This window comes from Camelus bactrianus, chromosome 20, assembly GCF_048773025.1.
Source record: "Camelus bactrianus isolate YW-2024 breed Bactrian camel chromosome 20, ASM4877302v1, whole genome shotgun sequence".
Taxonomy (NCBI): domain Eukaryota; kingdom Metazoa; phylum Chordata; class Mammalia; order Artiodactyla; family Camelidae; genus Camelus; species Camelus bactrianus.
The window spans coordinates 5,007,043-5,030,739 of NC_133558.1; the positions used below are offsets into that span (position 1 = coordinate 5,007,043).

Sequence of the window (23,697 nt, forward strand, 5' to 3'; positions counted from 1 at the left end):
ACTTTCCATTACAGATTATTATACAACCAGCGAAAATTATCCTTAAATTATCCTGGGCTCTGTTGTACCCACACATGCACATAACAGCAGCTTACGATACTCACCAGAATACAATGGAATTTTAAGAATGAGATTAAATATTCCAAGTATACTTCACTCACAAAATATGTGGTATCACCAAGAACATAGATTCTAAGCTGTTTTAACCAATGCTGCCTACATTGAAAATAAAGATTAACAGGACTTTTTTAAATACAGTGGAAGCAGTTCCAAAACTCACTGCTAAAAAATCAGGACCAAAATCTTTCTGAGCTTAGATTTAAAACTGTGCGAGCAACATACCGTGTAAATTCGCTAAATCTACTTGTTTTTCTTAAACGCGTCCTATTTCATCTTCAAGCTGCCAAATTAAATTTCACTTTTAAGAAAAACTATGATAATTTCATAATAATTTAAGATATCAGTTATTTTCCTTCCAATTAAAAATTCTGAAATATTAAATCTTGTAGCCTGTTTGATGAATAACAGGGACTCTGTCTTGTGACACTTACAGGATACACAATGACTCTCTACTGTCTTGCCCGTATTCCACAGAGAACGTACAGCATGGCTCCCCTAAAGGATACTTCTAAGTGGCCTGAGAAAAGCCTAAGGTTTAAAGTTTGTGAGGTTTACTTCCCCTCTTGATAACAAAATTCTCTCAAACACATTATTTTAAAAAAATCACAGGATAATTTTTATTTATAATGAAGTTATTCCCTCTGGACTTCAAATCATCAGTTCACTCTTATAACAGAGAATCAGTTTAAATAACACCACCAAAACGGAATGAAAAAAACCATCTGGTTTTACGTATCAATTTCTTTGATACGTCATACTGGCATCCCGTCAGTCTTCCAACACGGTCCACGTCCGGTGAACTTCTCAACAGACGGCCAAGCTTAGAGTCCTTCACACTGACGTCTTATTCTAGGCTGTGCCTGGCTGACTGACTCTTGATGGCTTCTGAAGTCAAACATTCAAACAAGGGTTCTGAAGAAAGGCTGACTTCACACGTAACCCAACGACAAATGAACAGCACGCCTTCGGATCCTCTGGCTTTTATAACAGTCCCTTTGGAAAGTTAATTAATTGATGATTGTTCCCTTAGAGTTCTGTTTTAAAGGGCGAAGCACCGCCTATACAGTTTGTGCCAACGTCCTTGACTTTCTCACTTCCATTGCTTTGTTTATCAGATCATATACTGATGGCAGTCTTATTTTATCCATATTTTTGCTATAAACGTTGAGAAATATACCAAGGACAACTAACAAACCAGACCATACATACCTAAGGGAAAGAAATAAGGAGAAAAGAAGATTAATATCAGAGTAACTATTATTCATCAGAATATGATGGTGAGTTCACAATAATTCTTCAATAAAACAAAATACTATTTATTTTATTTTACAAATAATACTTAGATCAGATTAGACAAAATTCTATATTTTTATAGTACACGTGTGTGTATGTATATGTGTGTGTGTGTGCATATATAAATAAAGTATTTTACAAAATTCTAAATGTAGTTCATTTGAGTTTTGAGGATAATAGCAAATGTGAAGTCCAACTCCTACCAAAACTCTCAAGAGTACACTTAAAGCGCTGGATGCGTAACTCTGCCCATGGCCATCTCGGCAATTCAATTCAGCAGTCCATCTAGTTATCCCAGTTGGACAGAATATAAAGAGATAAAAAGTAGGAGAACTGGCACAGATAGATGAATACCTAGCACATGCAGAAAAACAGACTAATTTATAGAAAACAAACAGCACAGTTGTCCCTCGTATCAGCAGGGGATTGATTACAGGACCTTCCCTTGACTTGGTACCAAAATCCATGGATGCTCAAGTCCCTTGTATAAGATGATAACATTATTTGTATATAACCTACATGTATCTTCCTGGATATTTTAAATCATCTCTAGATTATTATAATACCTAATACAATGTAAATGCTGTGTAAAAGGTTGTCCGTGCATGGCAAATTCAAATTTTGCTTTTTGGAACTTTCTGGAATTTTTTTCCTAAATATGTTTAATCTGCAGTTGCTTGAATCTGCAGATGCAGAACCCATGGATACAGAAGACTGCACACTGATGTAAATTTATTTTGTGGTTACCTTTAAGCTTATGCAGTTGAACAATGAAGGTCTGAACTGCACAGGTCCACTTAGATATGTGGACTTTTTCAATAAACGTACAGTCTGCCCTCTGTATGCCTAATGGATGTGGAACCCATGGAAAGGAAGGGCTGACTGTAAGGAACTTGAACATCCTTGGAATTTGGTACCCGTGGGGATCCTGGAACCAGTTCCCTGTGGATTCTGAGGGATGACTGTACATTGATAATTTCTAAGTTTGAATCTTCTCAATTACTGACCAATGTAAGTTTAAATGATGCCAAATTCAAATACATACTAAACAGAAAAGAGTAAATGCTTCCACAAAAAGCCACAAACTAAAAAAATAATTAGGGCACAACTTACAGAATACTTTTCTACCTCAAATCCTTTGTGGGAAAAGGCAGCCAACTTAACAATTTAAAAAGCCACATATATATTTATATATGTATCTTATATATTTGCACCAGGCAAGGGGAATCCCTTAATCTCAACACATCCTCACATTGATTTATACTGGAAACAGGGTCACATGTGCATTGGGATTGGTTAGGCAATTTAAGTGCACAAAATGATTTCTTCAAAATAATTACATACATTTCTGAAACAGCAGAAGACACATCAATAAATTTGGGTCAAGATGAAAAGGATTCTTTACAAAGAAATTAAGGCTGCTGAAGAGGAAATGTGAAACAAAATACCTAAAAGTAGAGCAACTTGTTGAATTAAAAAGCACTTACTGAAATGTGAATGGTTTGGCAAAGAACATAAAGGAAAGGACAATGGTCATTGCTTTTCTTCCCGTTGTCACTGCAAGGAGAAAGAGGCTGGTTTAAGAATGTGCCTCCTATCTTGGTAATATTTTGAAAATCATTTCCTTAACAAACATTTACAGAGCCTACCATATGCCAAGATCTATGTGAGGTGCCGAGGAAACGAAGGAAAGCAAAAAAAACACCCCAACAAACAGGAAGTCATTGTTCTTGCCACCATGGAGTTCATAGTCCAGCAGGGTTACAGACATAAAATAACACAGCTACACTTCAAGTGCAACTGTAGCATGACCTTGATGGAGGCCGGGATGCCGTGGAGGCACGCCATCCCTTAGAGAGAAAAACTTAAGTTTGGCAGGAAAGAAAGGCTTTCCCAAGGAAGACATGATTAAGTAGACCAGTGGTTATTCTTCCAAAGTGGTGATCTAAAGGACATCCTAACATCCCAATGGTGGGCACCTCCAGCTAAGACCACAAGTAATCTTTACAATCATCTTTATTACACTACCTTCAAGGATCAGGGCCTGCAATCTTCCTCCCTTGTCCCACCCAGGTACAGACAGGACTCTGCACACATCTCCGGCACGCCTTCCCCTCCACTAGACTGTGTGCTTTACTTAGGGCCTCGTCTCATTCATCCTTATATCCCCAGACTCTGCAGTTCCTGGCCCTTAACGTTCAAAGCATGAATGACTGAATAGCAAAGACACTGTTCTGGAAACACGTGTCAGAGCCTGATTCCCCAAATCTATTTTTCTTCCACTTTGGTAGAAGGACCCCTAATGTTTACGTGGGAGATCTTCCCACATCTCCTATAGCCATGTGTGGTCATGTGACTAGGTCTGGCCAACAAAATGGGAGCATAAGTGCTGTTTCTAGGAGTGTGATTTCCACGAAGAGAAGGGCGTGTCTCTCTCTCTCCTCTCTGCCTGCCTCCCGGGAGTGAGGATGAGGACGGCATAGAGAGACTGGACTCCTATGGAGCTGGAGCCACCAGACCGGCTTGGGAGGCGGGTGGCAGGTGGGTTAAGAGGACAGGGCTGGAGCCAGACGGCCTCTGGGGAATCTTGCTTCTGCAGCCTACTGGCTGGCTGACCTGTGGGCCCCTCACTTCACCTCCCTGTGCCTCAGTTCACCCATTTGTAAAACAGAACAAGAACAGTGCCTACTTCATAGGATCGCAAGATTAAGCTGAATAATACATGTAAAATACTCAAAATGGCACCTGGTACGTGATGCGGGCTAGGGTCATGTTAGTGGTTATCATGACCACCTCTGGATTTCTTTCACACGAGGGAGAAATAAACCTGCCCACACCTTCAAGACAAGGACTGCATCTCACATTCTTTATACCAACCACAGGGCTCATGGATACACACAATCTGCTATCAAGCTCCTTCTGAACAGTTATTATCTTACAAGCCAAACTGAAACCCAAGCTAAGTACATGAATTTGCAACCTTTCCTGATTGCACGAGGTGACCTGGAAGGTTACTGATCCAGCCTGATCTACAATGAAATTCCCTGTGTTTACCACCAGGGATGTGAACTTTAAAAAGGAGAGTAGTATATGAGCAAATAGAAAACTTAGGAAGCAAATAAACTTTTACAAAGAGAGCAGTATTTATTCATGTGTTTAATTTACTCAGTGGTATTAAAATGAGTATTCCCCTAAAACCATGAAAAATTAAAATCAGGTAAGTGACTGATGTATAAATGCATTCAGGATGTAAACTCTATAGATCTCTGACAGAGATGATCTTGTCCAACCCAGTGGCTTCACAAGAGAGAGAAACGGAGCCCAGGGAAGAGGAGAGACTTACTCTCCAGGTCCCACATCATTAAGTGTCAGAGCTGGGACTGGGTTCCACCTTTGCTGATATCCCAACCCAGTGCTGTTCATGGCAGGTCACACAGCTTCCAATCCTGGGCGTCACTCCCAGCTCTCTCCACGTGGGAGACGCCGAGAGCTTTCGTCACGTGGACCACTCATTTGGCCAATGATAGGAGGCAGCACACGGAGTCACCTCACTGAGTCTCCCCGTAGCCCCTTATCTGCTCCGCTCACTCCTCCAAAGCAAAACAAATACGACCTCCATTCCTCTGACGTGCCAAGCAAAGTCGCTTCCCACAGCAGGTGCAGAGTGTCAGTGAAAAGAGGGGCTAACGTGGTTCATGTCCTAGAAAGTGTGCGAGTGAAAGGGCCAAAAAACTTCGCTTAAAATATACCTGTCATATTCTAAGTGTAGCAAAACTGGAATTCTGCTATAAATGAAAAGTGCTTGAAGTGTTTTTCTCTGAAGGTATTCACTCCATCATACTTTTTAACAAAAAGATCTTTTAAAGTATTTCAAAGTTACTATTCAGATAAATGTGTATGTTTGATTTTAAAATTAAGCCTGCAAATAAGAAATTAAGATCAAGTATCATCTTCCTTAGAGTTTTAAAGAAATACCATAAGCCAAGGAATACATTGGAGAACTATGACAATCTTCTTTTTAATGGAGAGTAGGTGCTGCCTTTGTTTTGGAAAAGAGTCTAAGAGGACATTTAAATGCTTATTTCGTAATCTAAGCAAGTACATCACTCCTACCTGTTACCGCAAGGAGTGCGCCAAAGATTTTAATCAAAGCCAGAACAAAGGAGATTCCAAAATACCCAGTGAGGGAGAAAAGGAAAGCGTAACCATAGGTCCGAACTGGGTTCTGCAACGTACAAAAGAGCCCGTTAGTAAAATGCAAAACAAACCCCGAGGTATTATGAATGAAATAAAACCACAGACTTTAATCAACTTCTTGAGCCATAATAGGCCATTCAACAATGCAGTCAAGCAAAGATTTTTGTTTACTTCTGATTTAATGGAAACATAATGATGAAATTAAAAATCCCCAACTTCTACAGTGCAAAGAGCTTAAAAATTAACTTAGAGGCTAGGGCAAGGATACCATAAATTTAAATACAAATCATTTCATTTCAGAAATAATTTCTGATCTACATATATTGTATTAAAGGCGTTATCAAATGACACAAAAGATAGTCATTCTGAACAAGGGAAATTAGTAATACAGAGGACATTATATAATGAAAGGTGTTTATTTTAAAAAATGTGAAGAGTGTTTACCTTTGAACAAAATGTCACTGCGGGGCCTAGTCCGCTAGTGCAGGTCAGTCCCAACAGAATGTACACAAAACCGATGGAATACGAATACAAAACCTAGAGTAGATAAAAATAAGGTGGAAAAAAGTGCCATGCAGCCAAAGGTGGAAAATGAAGGATTTTCAATATACAGCCCAATTAACCTATTCAATTAATTTGTACAAGAAACTATTTAAAAAGTAACATCATTGTTTCAATATGGCCTAATTTTCTGGAAATGATGGTTGGTCCTGTTTATAAGTTTACACATTATTTGGTGTACACGGTTACCTAGGTACTCATTTTTTGCCTACCTTAATTACTGAATTCAAATCAGATTTTAATATTGGGGTCCTCTGTATGTACACAAAACAAAACCACTTTAAAACTATTTATCAGACATGAAAACACCCAAACATTAAGTTGGAAAAGACATTAAAATACAATGAAAGTAAGCAGTCTATGACCTACCCACTGCTTACTTTCCCAATTTCCCACCAACCTCTCCATCCCAGCTGATCACAGTCCTCACAAAGGGCATCAGCGTCCCCGTGCCAGGCACCGTGCTAATCACGCTCTGCATGGATTATCCCATTCATGTCTCACAAGCAACCCGAGAGACAGGCGCTCGTACTCATCGTTCCTCAGTCTGCAGATGAAGAAATCGAAACTCACAGACACTAAGTCATCTTCCTCACATAGGGGAGTTAGCAAAGCTAGGATATAATGAAGGCTTCACCCAGAGCCTGTGGTCTTAATCACTGTATAGCATTTACCTATACTTCCTTCATTGTCTGATCTCTGCCTTGTCTAGGAAGAGTGGTGATGATGATCAAGAAAACTCCTGACCAGGATGAAAGTTCCGATGTTCCCAAGGACGCCATGACATAAGATGCCCTATTCTGCTGACAAAGTGACAGGAAAGACCAGTCCTCTATATCCTTAATGCTGTATGTGGTCTGTCTAGCAAGGCGGTTGGCTATGAAATCAATGCAGACACATACAATAATTTTCCTATGTACAAATACCAACCAGTGAGAAGATATATTGGAAGCAAAGGCATTATTTGCAGTAACAACAGCAAAAAGATGAAACACCTAACAATAACTTCTTGGCAAAAAAGATGAAACACCTAACAATAACTCCAATAAAAATACTTGGATTGATAATGTTTGGTTGGACCAAAGACTTAACACAAAAGGAAATTATACAACCAGGAGGCAGCAGGGGTAAAGTCCTTACATCTTGAGAGTTGGAAAAGCCTTTGCAGTTCTAACACACAGCCAGAAGCCATGGAGGAAAAGATGAGCTAAACCACGTGCAAATTACAAACTTCCAAGGAGAACATCATACCAAATACAAAGAGAGGGGAAAAATGATGTAACAAAATATTTTTTACAAAAAGTATTTTTGCCCAAAACTCCAGAAATCAAAGAGGGAAACATTTATCAAATATGCACAATAAGGTACTAGTGGTGGTTAAGGTAGTTTCACTCTTTACCTGCCTGTAACATTTGAATGTATTACTTTTATGAAAATAATGCTGAGAAACTAGTTTAAAAATACAATGCATACCATAATTATTTCATAAAATTTAGTACATCATCATTTTTGAGTCTGTCTGATGTGAAGGGAGAGCACAGGAGTATTTACCATTTCCGAATTAGAAGCGTTATGCAGTTTCATAGCTTTTTCTTGGACATTTCCAATGACAGCATCTGCACACAGTGCCAGGGAAATGAGCATCACACCTTCAAGAAGGCATAAGACAAAAATAACCTCCTTACTTAAACATACAAATGATGATCAAGACTTATCAGAAATTTAATTGGACTAAAAAGCCAAAAGGACCCCTTACATCACATTTGCTCAGTAAAGCGGAGTATTTTTACCCATAAGCAGCTGTAACAGGCATGTAGGTGATGTTATTTAAAAAAACCTAATGCTAGTAAATTGCATTAACTCTGTCACCTTATTGTTTTTCACTGTCATGTCAAATAATAGTGCTGATTTTAGAGTAGGTTATACGTTTGAAAGAAACACTGTATTAAACACAGGAGATTCTCAGAAGATCTACTGGGATCAGCGGTTAGCCCATTAACTCAATCAGATACAGAGGGAAAGCATAAAAAATTTACCCATAGTATTAAAATGTTTAATTTAAAACACATAAATATGATGCAGTTGTCAAGGCCCTTTTCTCTGACTACGGGTCCAAATTAAAATTCTATACTTTCTCTTTTGTATAAACCACACTCGTAACAGACGGTCTCTATGATTTCTATGTTGTTTTTAAAAATGCACCAAAAACTGAGGAACTTCTGAAAAAATGAGGGTGGAGAATCCTTTCATGTTTTTATGCTGTCCCCCAATTTTGACAGTTGCTCACCTATACCTAATTCAACAGTGATTTTATTGACTCGTCAAAGTGTCTCAATTAATTTAGTGTTCAAAGAACTAATTCATTCTCTCTTCAAACTCATTTTTGAATATTTAAGTCATATTTAATTACTACATAATTATAATAACAGGTACAACTGCGGGCATGAACAAATCTGGAAATCAATTCATACAAATGTGCACGTCGACCTGAGAAGCAGGCTATTACCTGCAAATGTTTAGGACACTGGCCACCAGTCATGATGCTTTACAGAAAGAACAAAGGGCAACCTTGGTTACATCTGTGAGTCTGGTGAGATTTAAAGGAGTTTTCCCTTTCTATTTTTTTAAAAAATATATACGCAATCAAATGTAGCAGAAAAATAAATGTACAGGTGTATGCACTTGAGAATTTTCAAGCTTTCGTATTGATTCAATTTGACTTTGTATCATCTAACTTTGGTATCTGTTACCTAAACATACATTTTTATTCGCAAAACTTGATTCTGAATGCTTTTTTCTTTGTTTCAAATATCAAACCTGCCCTCAAAAGAAAAAGATATGCTATTATTGAAGACCCTGAAATTAATGTCCTAGCTCCTGAAAGGCTATTGAAAGACATTCTAAAAATGTTCCGAACAATGACAATAGCATGAAAATTCTGGAATTGCATCCCAAACAGAATATTTTAAAGGAAGGCATTTACTTGAATATTCACTTCACATATCCAACGTTTTATTTATGTCTATCTTAAGTAACCATTTTAATAGTTAATCTAATTGCCTTTAGATAACATACTCTTACAGATCAGGGATTGTGATACGTGCTCATCAAGAATTCTTAAGGATGAAGTATCACTAGGCTCTCATTCTCTTAAAAAATATTCCCAGGGAATTCAGAAAGGGTTAGCGCTTCAGTTATAGTGAGAAGACACAGAACCTCTGAAGCCACCTCTTTCCATCACTGTCCTCATCCTCACCCCCACCACGAGTACGTGCTCTCACTCCCATCATTCCAGCATCTCATTCTAGCCTCCCACGACCTTTGTGCAGGGCAAACTATTAGCATCGTGTCTGTTTTATGGTGAAGCACTCCTCTAACACTGCTTTCTCACAAGTAGAAGAGCCAGTTCCCTCAGTTTTCAAATATAACCTTCCTTTTACGGTTGCTGACGTGGAGATGAAGTGCTCCTGAAAACCCTGAACCACGTTAGGAACACCGGCAATAAGCCTCCTCAGAGTAAAGCTCATTGAAATAAAGCTCACTGGTGCCCTGAATGAGCAAGGCTGGAAGAGCTCACCTACTAGGCTCTACCAGCAACTTCTGACGGTGGAAAGGATGCTGAACTGGTTACATGTGAATCCATTAAACTAGCCCGGTTAACCAGGTTAGTAAGAAAGGTTGACTAACAACTGGTAAGGAAAACTGTGCTTCTCAGAAAGGAAAGGGAAGTTGATGTAGACGATTTTCCTCATTCTGTGAGTTTTTTCTCACACACACCGTCCGCACTTGCTAATGCGCAGGCAGGTATTTGTTGTTGTTGTTAGTGCTGCTTTGTTTTGCTCTGTTTTTCTCCCTGTTCTCTTAGAGCTTCTTTCAAGGAAATATTTTTGTTATGGGTCAGGATAGCAAATGGGATGATACTAAAATAATCTTACAAGTAAAAACTCAACAGTTTAAAAATGACAATACTGTGTATATAACAAACAATTTCTCTGTAAGGTCTTCAGAATAAAAACAAGATTCCATTACATATTCTTAATTCTTATTTATTTCTAAACATACTACAATACCTATTCTGCTCATGAAAGATCTAAATTTAATTGACAAAATTCTGCACGGCACACCATGAGGAAAGTGTTTATGGTGGAATCTTTATGAACTTTAAGGTTATGACCATCTTTATATTTTATAGCCCAATACCAATAAACATAAAGCATACTTTTCCTTTTTTAGCTAAAACAATGATGAATAAGTGTGCAGGTTTCCTTTTTTTTTAAGAAAATGAGAATAAAAATTATTACTATGGTTCTCCTGTAACACATGCATGTATTTCTAATTCAGCCCATAAAAAACCAATCTATCATGTAATGATAACAGAAGATTCTGACTACGCAAACAGCCTCCCGTCACGTTAAAATACAAGAGTACTAAAAACAACTGTTGTATTTCCAGAGTTGTGATATTTTTACATCTTGTATGGAGGGTCCCAAAACTTTACGTTAGGTATGAGAGTCACAGATACTATACGGTCATTTGAAATCCTTATGAAATAGTAAAAAATTTTTACTCTAAACCAAAATGCCTACAAAATCTGGGAATACAAATAAATTCCTTACCTGTCAGGTTGAAGTTAGGGGCAACCGTGCTGTCAGCCAGGGTAAACCATATCAGGCCGAGGCTCATACACAGGGCAGCAGACACGTCCACAACATTGTAACGCTTTCCTGTGTAAAACAGACACATGTCAACCGCACTGTGCAGTTACCCACTCAGCACAGATTTAGATCTATGTGTTTAAAACAAGTAGAACATACACCGACTTTCATATCCCATGCCAGAAATCAAGATGAACACTTAGGTCAAGGGCTAAATCAATCACAGAAGTGCTTCTGACAATTAAATTACCAGTGAGCACCAACATATCCTTAGAAGTGAGGTTAGAGGTCCTTCTTTATCTGTTATGATAGTAAGTAAATACGAACATCTACAAAGTTGGTGGAAATTAGTGCCTTTTTTTACTTTATGTATAATATAAAGCTATGAATTTTCTCATAGCTTGTAAGTTTACAAAGTAACCAGAGAAATTATTCAGGCTGTATATAAGTGTGCAAATACTACAGTCAGATAACCTCTAGGTTGGTGAGGATTAACTTATTTTAGTACATCCACATTTAAAAAATGAAATCATACAGCGTTAACTTTTTGGAAGGATTGTAAGGACGTACTACACAGACCACGTCAGTTACAATGTTAATTGTGAATTTTAATAGGAATTGAGATCCTTATTTTCTCCTGTGTGAACAGTTAACCTGGAACTTTATGTGAAGTCATCGATATACACATTTTTATTTTAAAGGCTCTCTTGGGAAGACTTATAATGCATCAAATGAAGTCGGGCTGTGTAAGAACTTCAATGATTATGAAAATGTGAATATGGCTCATGACAAGTCACATGAACAAAACAAAAACTCGTTTCACTGCCTCCTCTTTTACGACTCTTTTCACATAGTTTATAACTCAGTTGGGGCTTCAGAAACTCAACAGCCGGCAGAGTGAGTAAAAAACCACTTCTGCTCAGCCTAAGTTTTACTTCAGCGTGAGACTGTCCATCTGTATAATGGAGGTAGAGAGGGGAGACCTGGAGAGTGGAAAAATGAAAGAATTGGGGGGAAAAGAGCTTTCCAGGTACTTCTGGGCCAGGCCTTCAATGTGCGAATACAGTCTTTCTGGCAATGTAGTAGATACCAGACGAAAAGAATCAAACAAAATACCCTTTTTATTTTCCCCCATGTCCAAGTTATCGATTTCAGACCCTAAGGTATATCACAGGTATAACACCTTAGTTTTATTAGACACCGCTCAGAAGTGTTACAGTATCTAGAACGTCCATTAGAAATATTAACCGAAGTTTAACGTTTTTCCTAATGCTAGATGCCACAGCACAGCCTACGAGTTGCAAACAGTATGAAAATACAGCATTACTATACCTTGAATAAAAACTCCTCCTAGCATAACAGGAATCAATTTGCAGCACTTGAAGATGACTTGGGTAGGGTAATTCAGGTAGCCCAAGGAAGTGTTTGACAACCCCATAGTACCCACAGTTAGAAAAGCTATTATCGTGTAGGTTTTTCCTGGTATTCTGTAAAAGACAATTTTTAAAATCTTCATTTTGGGACCCAACTCATACTACTGTAAGAGAATGTGCTTACAATGTGCAAATGTCTAGTTACGCTTCTAATTTGTTTAGTATTTCAAGAAATATTGGGAAGATATCACTATTCTTAAAGTTACAACACTGTTTACTTGTATAAATGAATGTTGGTAAAAATAACAGTTTACCTTTATTTAATCAGTCATAAGCGAGAACTCTCAACTGTGTGGACAAGTGGTATATTAGAGAGTTACTTAAATTCTTACTGAAATTATAAATGTTGGTAAAGGGTTTTTTTAACGGTACTTTGAGCTACAGATAAAAACATCTTTGACTAAATTTAGAAAAAAAAGAACTGAGTTTTAAAAAATTACTGGCCCCTGTAATAGTAAAAGGCACTTTACCTAATTTTTAACTTCTAAAGTGTTGCTCTGTTTCCTAACATTTCCATCTAGCATTAGGAAAAATACATCCGTCCATTCTGCTAGAATAACCTGAGCAGAATTTCTCTAGAAAAAGAACATGGTGGTTTTAAAACTCTAGACATGATTTTTATTACCACAGTATCTTATGATTCATCTGTAATGCTGTATTCCATAAAATGTCAAAACAATCAACTTTCAGATGAGGAATCTGACTCCTCATGATCCCAAACTTTCTACTTTGGGTTCTTAGTGGATTTCCTAAAGGAGATTCTTAACCTGAAATCCTCAGAATTTTGAGCTCTTACTGTGAGCATGTGCTTACTTTGAATATAAATACTTAATGGTTTAAAACAATAAGACCGTGCGCTGGTGTCACTAACACAGAAAGCGCTATTCATGTATCATTAGGTTATGCTGCATACTTAGATTTAGCTTCCATTTTGGGATTTGTGTCCATGTTTAAATCAAGGCAACAAAGGCCTCCGTATTTTGTATATGGCTAGATATACAGCAAAATAATTTACTAGAAAAATTCAATTAAAATGCATTATTTCCACTTACTTTTCAATGTTCAGACCTCTGACTAGTACAGTGGTCAGCATTTAAAATCCACATGGAAATAACCAGGCATGCCCATATGCATCAGTGTACGCTGACACTGGTTTTCACACTGTCCATGGGTTTAACCCTCAATGAGGTACCATCAGTGAGGGCGGACAGCACCACTTCTCCAGGTAACGATATGAATCACAGGAGGCAAACTTCCTCATCCATAAATTGCAAACAGTGGCCAGAAAATAAGTCAGGTCAGCAGAATCACAAGGAATGATGGTTAGAAAAGCAGCGTAGTTCAGGAAGAAAGAAAACCAGCCTGAAACTCAGGAAACCTCAAGTCAGAAGGTTCCAACTCTTACAGCAACTTGGGGCACGAGCTCAGGAATATCCCAGCTCTCCTCCAGGTCTGCTTCCTCGCTCGTGAAACAAAGTCAGATTTCATCATCTTGCCTCCAGGCTTTTCACTGTTTCTACTTTATTTGCTCACTACTTTAGATGTGATGGGCAAGTTGTAACTTTAAAAATACCCTTCAAAGCCAATTTGACAGCTAGATCTCCTTTATTAAAAACTCACTTAGAGTAATTAACACTAAAGTTACAAGGTAATCTCGGTGAAGAATAACGAGGGGTGTATTCAGGGTATTTCTGTCTACCGTGTGCTGCACCACCATCGTCGCAGTTGATCCTCAAAATGGAACAGAGAGAACTTAGGGAACTTCCCTGAGGTATTGACAGGACTAATAAGAAGCAGGAACAAGACTCATATCCATGTTTCTGACCCCAAAACTTGCACTCTTCCAAGTACACGGGCATTCACACAAACGTAAGAAGAAAGAAAAAACTAAGCAGAGTTTGACTACTTGAAGGTCTAAAGAGCAGAGCCGCTTAAAAGAATTTCAGAGACGGACATATGCTCAGAAATAAATAAAAAAGTATGTGACTGGCCATACTGTCACCGTAATACACTTTAAAGACTTTTTCTAAAGCAGTTTTTAATGTGCTTTGGGATGAAAAGTTTTCAGTTCATAATTATATTTACTATAGGTCTATAAATTCTTATCCCTAATTCCTTCACTTATGTTTAAATCAAACCCAAATGACTTTACCTTTAAATGTGTGTGGTCATGTGGTTTACAGGCTGGGATAAACGTGGCTGGGGGCTCACTCCCCATCTCTTTTTGGTAGCTGAGAGGGAGCAGAGACTTTTTAAAACTTAACCGTTAGGAGAGACATCATTTGTGTTTTTCAGGCCCGGCAGTTTGCAATATAGAGTGAATCCTCAGGCTTCCCTACATACTAGTCTTGACATACACATTTAATTACTTTCTATTCTATCACCTATGGCTAAGTCTTGTACAGTTTCACAGCATGAAAATAATGAAAAGGATGTCCTCAGATTCAAACATTTTTAACATCACTGCTATAATAATTTATTGGCAACAGCGAGGTTGAAAGGTTAATTAGACCCATGAAAAAACATTGGTGTTACTGATTTAAATATTTAAAATTTTATAGTTATTTTCATACATCAAAAACATTTAGTTAAGAAAAAAGTAGCTGTGAAATTTTTTATTTTCACTGAAGGATTAAACCTTCATATCAATAAAAACAGGATGTCAATATTATAGCTCCTTATCACACTTAAACTGTCTAGTACATACATGAAATATTCACATATCAGGGTCTAATACACCAGGATAACCACACTTACATTTATTTAGAAAATGTTATATTCAAATTCCCAACCACGTTCTGATAGAAGAGACTAGGTTTTTAATGGCATTGTTTAATATGCCATTAAAAATATTTCAAAATATTTCTCAAACCTAGGTGTCCTTAATTTAAAAGATACTGTCATAGAAACTCTTCTAGTTTTAATGAAAAGGAACATTATGAAATTTCTCTAATGTCTAATAATCTAGTTTCTACTGCTGGCCATTTCAAACACAATGATGTTCAGTGGAATGTATCACACAAAACAAAACATTTACTATACATTTAAAAAACCAGCAGAAACATAGGTATTGGTGTTTCATTTCACCACTTTTATGTGAGCACCACTGTAAATTTTTCAGTAACCACACCTATTTCCACTATTAAAACATATATATGTATATATATATACACACACACATATCTGAATACATTCTCCCATTTTAAGATCTAACTATCGTTGAGTCTGAACAACATTTTTTTATTTGATAATGAAAAACTTAAAGAGATAACACTTTTTCAGTGTATAATGGAAATATCATATTTACTATTTTTAATAAATTGGTTATACTGACAAAAATTCTCAGGTATTAAATGTTTCATTAATGGGAAATATATATTTTACATATAATATATTCCATATGCCTAAGAAATAAAACAAAAAAATTTACTACTAGTATACTTAACTACCAAAAAATAAAAGCAAACAAACCACATACCTTCTCCTTTTGTCCTGAATAAGCTGAAGTTCTATTAGGCCAAATATGGAGTAAAATGCAAATTGCACTAAAGTAAGGTACCAGCCATAGAGCTTAAAACCCTCCAATGAAAATATTAATTCCTGTTGAGAGATACACGAAAACTGTTAAGTTCAAGGGGCAGATCCATTTCCTCACAATAAATTCCTATAAGCACAATAGTTTAAAAGAAACCAGGCCTCACTCCCAACAACAAAACAAACAAAAAAACCATCCAAATCTCAAGGCTTCTAAAAGGTAAAACTAGAGAAGTTAGGTGGCCTTTCCGAAAAAGTGACATTAGATATCCAGGCATGACAATGAGCAGAAACAGGGAGGAGGGGAGGGAGGACTATGAAGCAACCTCATCCTAGGCTTCTTTTCTTAAAAGACCAAAATCTAAAAAGGTGCCCAAATGATGAGAGAGGTAGCTTATTGAAGAACACGTGTACATTATAACAAGCACATTTCATTAAAGTCTATCATCTCAGGCCTGTTTTCCCCCAGTTCAAATCGACAATTAATGTCATTTTTTGGATTTTTTTTGTGCCACAGATTATGTAAAACTTCTTCTTATAGAGAGAATACTTTCCATAAACATAATGTTGTTATCATGAAATAACATTTACATTAACTGTTAACAAGCGATTCTTAATCTCATTAAAAGTATTCTAATTAAGTTATCTGGTTTAACACAATAAATCAAACTATTCACCACATATATATATTTCAGCTGTATCTGAAATAAATTTTAAAAAGATTAAATTGATGGACAAATCTATTTTCAAAGAAAAACTAAACATAGCTGTAAAATGACCCTGAACTAGATTCTGTACAGTTAGGATGCTGCATAATTCCCCAAATTTAGACTTCATGTTCAAGTGAGTCTATAAGTTATTTAGGAGCTTTCTGGCTTATGAACTATAAAACATAGAAATATCTTTATTAATATCTTGGTATTCAGATAAATATTTCACTTTACATACGGCTAGCTTTATTACACAACGCCATTTTCTTTAAACTATTTTAATATGCAATTATATGCAAGATTTAGTAGCAATGTCAGTTTTCATAAAAGTGGTGTTACAATTATAATCAGTTTATCTAATTTTAAAAGAAACTGCACAAATCAGTTGTAAATTAAAATCTCTGCTCATAAATAAAACAGAAAAATTAAATGAAATTTATAAATTTCTAATTAATATCCCATTAAAATGGCTAATTTGCTCCAGAGCTATGGTATTTTGAAGGACAGTCGTTTCTCAATAAGAAATTCCAACATTTGATAAAGTTTACTATTTTGGATTGTTCTTCATCGTGATACCTGGATTTTTATACCATCTTCTAGTGGGAAAATCAGTTATTATAATAAATATTAAAAATTTAAAATTCATATTGTTTTACAGTTAATTCTTACAAGCTAAGGAATAATCACAATTCTGCTTTCTCCTTTATACTTACTTTATATTTCATCTCTATAAGACAATGTAAAAGAGTACAATTAATAATTTTTAATATCATTCTGATTAAAAAATATCAGAAATATCTGTATTTTAAGAAAACACATTGCTTTCCTTTTCTTGAATTACAAAAGATTCTTTCATGTTAGGGAGTTGCATGAAAAGCAAAATTGGTAATGGCTGAAAATACTCATTAATGAACTGACAACTGATAATATTAGTCCCCATTCAAACATTCTGTTACACTAGCCTGAACAGTCATCCATCTAGCACACTGAAGGTCAGGAATTTGCTGCCGGTCAAATGTGTATCCCATTACACAATGCAAGCATGAGATGAACTGTGGCAATGTCAGAAACGTTTTGCACAGGCAAAACTCACAGAAAAATAAGGTTCTGGCATGGTTGAATTAGAGGAGGAAACCAACAAGAATGAGAACACAATAGGTGCTTCAGAAAAAGAATGATTCAAATAGTATAGTATTAAAGAGACCCCTCAGACAAACAGAAAACATCCTGGTACACTTTTGCAAAATGACCTGTTATTGAGCTCCAGGAATCAAGAGTGAACTGGAATATGGCTTTTGTGCTATCATTCAATTGTACCTGAGAATTATGTTCCAAAGTACTAATCAATACTTAAATCATTTTCTTACGAAAGCTAACACATGGTTGCAATTATTACCTACATTTGGCAAAACACAGTGTTTCATATTTTTTCATAATTTTAAATAAAAAAAAATTAAGTTGTTTTAAAGATAGAGGTACTGGGGATTGAACCCAGAACCTTGTGCATTCTACCACTGAGCTATACCTACCACCGATAATTTCAATTTTTTATGATTATTTCCCTCTTCCCTCCTGACACGTAAAATATTTAACTCTAAAATTTTGATCCCTGTTTTCAGCCAATTTAATCTTAAGGAGCTCTTTTCTACTACTATACAAAAAACCTTAAATTGGTGGATAAATTTGCTATCCTCTAAAGGAAAAGACCTTGGACAAAACTATTAGTACTGCCCATACTGACCTCAATTGTTATAAACAATTTAACATATTAGAAACAAATAACTAATTTTTTTACCTGTAAATATCCATAAATAAGGTAAAATACAAAAACTCCAGCAACACATATGAAAAACTGAGTAAGTTTGTTAAATCTGCTGAGATTTATGCCAAGTACTACAATGTCATCTATTGACTTGATGTGTGGTGACATTGCTTGGGTTTTGGATGGGACGGTGATGGAAATATATTTCCTGGAGTTGTTGAACTTGAGATCCATTGTTCTTATTTTGCCACATTCAGTGCTTCCAAAGTTTTCTTTGTTGGTTTCCTCTCCTTTGTTCAGTCTTTCTTTTGCCGGAGGAGACAAGTCCTATAGAAGGAAATAAACAACTGTAGCAAAACATTTAGACCATTCTTCCAAAATCATCTTCTGCTGAGATGTCTATAATGAAATGAAATGCCTGGCATGTTTTAGTGAAGCACTGAAATTATACCTCATACTATGAGAGACTAGTAGAGCACGGTGCTCTCAACATGTTTTGGAATTTTGACAGAACCAAATTCTAGACTTTGCTTTGCTACCTACTAGCTGAGGAGCCTTGAGAAAAGTATTTAATCTTTCTGAATGTTAGGTTCTCTATCTTTAAAAGGGGGGTAAAAAAATGTGCCTATCACAGGATTTTTAAGACTATATGAAATAAGTGTAAAAGTGCCTAGCATGGTTAAGTCAATCCATAAACATTAGCTACCATTACTGAACTTTTTAGAACTCTGGCTAGGGTGACATGGTCTGCTGAAGTGGAGTCACCTCTTTGATGCGTGGCTGGAAATATGAATCTGGATTTTTGACCCAGACTTCGCTCCTGAGACCCAGGATCGTACTTCCCAAGGCTTCTGTGACACCTCTACTTAAGAGTTTTACAGGCACCTCATTTTCAAAGCATCCAAAGCTAAACTAATTATGTTCCCCTCAAAACAAACCTGCTCTTCTTTCTGTGTGCCCTGTCTCACTACCGGTACCTACTATGAAGCACAAGCTAAAAATCTGGAAGCTGAGATTCTCCTTTTCCTCACATTCTATATTTTGCCAAGATTCTTGTTAATTCTACATCCATAAATACACCTAAAATCTGTTGGCCACCCTGCTGTCAAACAACCATTTTCTCTTGCTTAAATTACTAGATTAGCTCGAATAGAATCTCTCTTTTCCCTCTCTGATCCATCTTTCACTTTGCTTAACATCAATTCTGATAATGCTGCACCTCTGACTGAGGGTCTATAAATTACAAACTGGTTGATTCTCTGGACTTCTGTAGCACTTTATATATATTTTTACAAATATCTAAATAAAAAAGTATAACTTTTTTGTTTTTGTGTCTGCTTCTCCCACAAGTTTATGAAATCCGTAAGGGAAGAGATGATGTCATCTTCGTATGATGTTCTAGCACATAACAAAAGATACTAAATAGAGGACTCTACTGTCCTGTAGTAAAACATCATTCAGTCAACCGCTATCTTGTCCCTTTCCAACACTTTGCTACTTCTGACACACCTACTGGCAATCGCAGTCGTACACACTGCAGATCTGTGCCAGACATGCAGTGTTAAATCCCCCCAGTACTGTGCCTTTGTGAACATCAGTGCCAAAATACTGACATCTCTACTGAAATTTCCCACAAAGCATCTGAAATGAACATGGAAACAAATTAATTTTCTCTGCTGACTCGAGGTACCAGCACCAGAAAACGTGCCCTTTAAAGCCTTTGCATTTAGAATGCAGTTTCATTAATCAGAACATCACTGGTCAGATCATGTGACTGATGAAGACACTGTAGCTCTGATACCCAATACTGTGCTCCTGAATGTTCGCCATATCCCTTTCATTCCAGACGTTAATGGCTTATATTAAGCATCATTTGAAGAAACTGGGCTAATGTCCTTGTGATGCAGGAAAAAAAAATTAAGCGCAGAATTAAAATTAGCTTTCAAGTTAAATGGTTAGTATTTTTGCTTTAATTGAGAAGTTCATGTAACCCTTGAAACTGATGTACAAAAGCCCACAGGTGTGAATCACTGCCTGATGCCTCTTCCTAGAGTCAACACAGACATTTAACTTCAGTTACTTGAAGTTACAAATAACTGCTAAAATGAAAAAAAGGTAGTATTTCTAGCACATATTTAAATTTAAAAATAACAAATGACTGGTGATAATGGTGATTTACAATGATCTACTGAGGTAAAAATTTCAATTAATTTCTTAACTCTCAATCTTTAGAAGAAAAGTCTCCCACTAAAGGTAGAATGAGGAAAATACATCATTACAGTGTGAGTAATCTAAAACAACCTGATCCCGTATTTTGTCACAATGTTACAATTAAAAGAATCTTGCCATTAAACCTAGATTAATTGGACTCTGAATATTAATCGCGACATGTGAAGTATAACCGTAAAACAAGAGAAAAACAAGATTCTGCTCCATTTCTTTGAACACACTTGACTACACAAAGTTGAAGAAACTGTGTACTAACTTTTGAAGGTTACTCTCTTTTTCCAAGGGAGAAAACTAAAATTAGGATTTAACACATATAGTATGAAGTTAAATATTTACATAAATTATTTTCAATTGCTGTATGTCTCTCATCCAAGTCCCAAACTATCCCAATTCACTTAGAAAAACGTTTATCCAAAAAAGAATTTTAGACGTCTAATATTCTACACCTAGTGTAGAAGAAATGCATATACCCAACATTAAAAAAAAAAGTTAGCACACCAAATCCTTCCGCTTTCTTTTAGTATTTCTTTCAAGGAAAATAAAAAGATGGGGGAGAGAATTAAGCTGCAAGGACCGGAAGAATCTGCAGAACTCGTCGTGTCAATTTATGACATCAATTGAATAGCCAGATGAGAACAGTCACCTTGCATTACAAACGGGCAGAGTACAAAACGCAGAACCCGGAAGTAGTTCTTAAAACGCTGTTTTGGGGAACTCGGGCCCCCGACACTTCTCCGGAAGCCCTGAGAATAGCCTAAGAGACCCGGAGATGGCCTCAGGCCTGCGAGTCCTCGCCAGCCGAAGGGCAGAAGGGCGAGGAGCGGATGCTCCTCCCTGGAAACCGTGCCAACAGGTTTCCGATATTTAAAAAAAGAAGTCCCCCGCTCCCTGCCTACCGCACGTTCCTTGGGATGAAGGTGGACGGTGTCAAGGTTATCTGGCGGGGGGGGGGTCTGGGACCCAAACATGGAGAAAGGCCGTGTGGGGACATGTCCACTCCCGAGCCAGTGTGTCACCTGGAAGAGTGACCCCAGCCCAGCTGGCGCCTAAGCCAGACGGAGCGTCTGCCCCTCCCCAGGTCCATCGCTATCACCTCCTGCTTCTCCTCCTGGCCTACGCCTGCACTTTCCTCTGCGGCCGCCGCCTCCTCACAAGGTGCTCGCATCCCCGGCGCCCGCGGGCCATTTCCGCCTAGGTGTCCGCCTGCGCACGCGCAGTGGCGCGGCCCCGCCCCCTCGCCGGCATCCGGCCTCCGGCGGCTGGGCCGCGCAGTCGCGTCTCGCGCATGCGCCCTCCGCTCCGAAAAGTGGGCGGCGCGCCGCTGAGTTGGCCCGGCGGTGCCAAGAGTTTGCTTTTCTGCCGATGAAACGCGGCGTTGGGGCGGCGAGTGCCTTTAGGGTGGAGCGTTCTCATCCTCGGATCCGTGCTCCTAGTCTCCGAGCCTCTGAGTCTCCGCCAGGTTGCCCCGGCCGGGTTCCCTGGGCCCTGAGGGCGCCCCGGCCATGGCGCTGCGCTGGATTTGAGGAGGAGGCCGAGTGGAGACTGTGGAACCCGGAGAGAGAGGCCCGTGGGGTCCCCGCTTCCCTCTGCTTGATTCAGATGAAACGGGGTAAATGACAGTACCTTTCTCTGCTTCCATGTTCTCGCCGCACTCGGCCTGCTTTCCCCTGAAGGTGGATGTTGAGTTGCCTCTGACGTATAACTGAGCTCGTAGCTACGGCAGCCCCGGTCCTTCCCACAGAAGTGTCAGCCTGGTTTCCACAGGGCCGCGTACGGCTCAGAGTGTGAGCACCACAGCCTTGCCCGCCCCCCAGACGAAACCTCTACCCTGTAGACGTAGGTGTAATGATGCAGAAAACCTATTGGGAATATGGTGATGCGTTGTTTGCGGGTAGCCCCAAAATGACATGGAAGGCAAAGGTTGCTGTAAGGGCGGAACATTTTTGAGAACATGCTTTGGATACCCAGGAAAGGACTGAATTGGATTAATGTATATATTAGATTCCAGTCAGTTATGTACAGCTTTTGGAACGTAACAGGTGTTTTGTATTGGGGCGGGGGTGAAGTTTTATGTGAAGCACAGCAGGTACCTCCTACTGTAAGTGGTGGGTCTGGTTCTGCATTTGCGTTTAGTCCTTATGAGGTCGGGGTTATCAGTATTCACGTCTTGACTAGGGCTTGGAGAATTTAAATTTCCTAAAGAAACAGTGAACGATAGCCTTTCAACGATGCCATACTGTTTTTCAAAATATGTGGCTTTAATTCTACTGTTAGACATTTATCCAAGTTATTTACCAAGCACCTATTAAATGGCCATATGCATAGGTCACACCCATAATCCATAAGTGTACACAATACATAAATTACAAATACGAGCTCCCTGCCCTCAAGGAGTTACAGGTATACGTGCAAAGGTAAATGTTAGCATGAAACAACTTCCAAGAGGTATCATAAGGTATCATGTACTCATACCTGGAGAATGACAGTAGTCTTCTAGCTGGTCTTTCTACTTCCCCTCTGTTTCTTTACATTCTAATTCCATTCGGCAGCTGGAATGATCCTTTTAGGACCTGTGACAGAATATGCCGTTCCTCTGCTCAGAACCCTTTAATGGTTTACCAATTAAAATTCAAGAGCCTTACCGTGGCTCCTAAGAAAGAGCTTGATCTTGATAAACCACATCCGCAGCTACTGTTCAAAGCCCAGCTAACCGTCCGAGCATGCCAAGCACCAGCACTCTGGACTTAACTGTTCCTTCTGCACCGAACACCGCCCTCCCAAACACCCACAGAATGTGCTTTCTCACTTGCCTCACTAGCTGCTCAAATGTAACTTGATCTGACAGTTCTTCCGTGGCCACCCCACCTAGGAGAGCTAACCCCTCCACGTACACACACTGCCCTCACTCTGCTGCTTTACTTGCCTTCATAGCAGTCAGGAACACTTCCCAGGGATTCATTGTTTAGGTCTCCCTCACCTCTTTGGCCCTACTGGAATGTTCCATGAGAGCAGGAATTTTGTCTCATTTATTCATGCCTGTATCACCGTCATCTAGAACAGAGAGCTCAGTAAATCCTTGGTGAATGAATGACTAAGATTAAGAGCCAAATGAGGGTTAAGACAGTAAGATGGAAATTCAGAAGTAAAATATTGGCTGGAGTGGTTTGGGAAGCTTCCTTTAGAAGGCAGAATCTAAATGATGA

The 23,697-nt window shown here is 38.2% G+C and overlaps 1 protein-coding gene across 4 annotated transcripts; it reads right to left on the reverse strand.

Annotated features, from left to right (window-relative positions):
- Positions 1–714: 714 nt before the first annotated feature.
- Positions 715–22,142, reverse strand: SLC35B3 (solute carrier family 35 member B3). 4 transcript variants are annotated; one of them, XM_074348077.1, is made up of 10 exons: positions 22,118–22,142; positions 18,299–18,592; positions 15,738–15,859; positions 12,159–12,313; positions 10,788–10,895; positions 7,723–7,820; positions 6,055–6,147; positions 5,527–5,638; positions 2,901–2,970; positions 715–1,329 (listed from the first exon to the last, which is right to left on the reverse strand). In XM_074348077.1, exons 2-10 carry the CDS (start codon positions 18,497–18,499, stop codon positions 1,179–1,181), a joined length of 1,110 nt encoding a protein of 369 aa, XP_074204178.1. In that variant the 5' UTR covers positions 18,500–18,592; positions 22,118–22,142; the 3' UTR covers positions 715–1,178. The 4 variants fall into 4 exon arrangements, with proteins under 4 accessions (XP_074204178.1, XP_010944038.2, XP_074204177.1 ...); XM_010945736.3 differs by lacking the exon at positions 22,118–22,142 and adding an exon at positions 21,588–21,743; XM_074348076.1 differs by lacking the exon at positions 22,118–22,142 and adding an exon at positions 21,391–21,538.
- Positions 22,143–23,697: the final 1,555 nt, after the last annotated feature.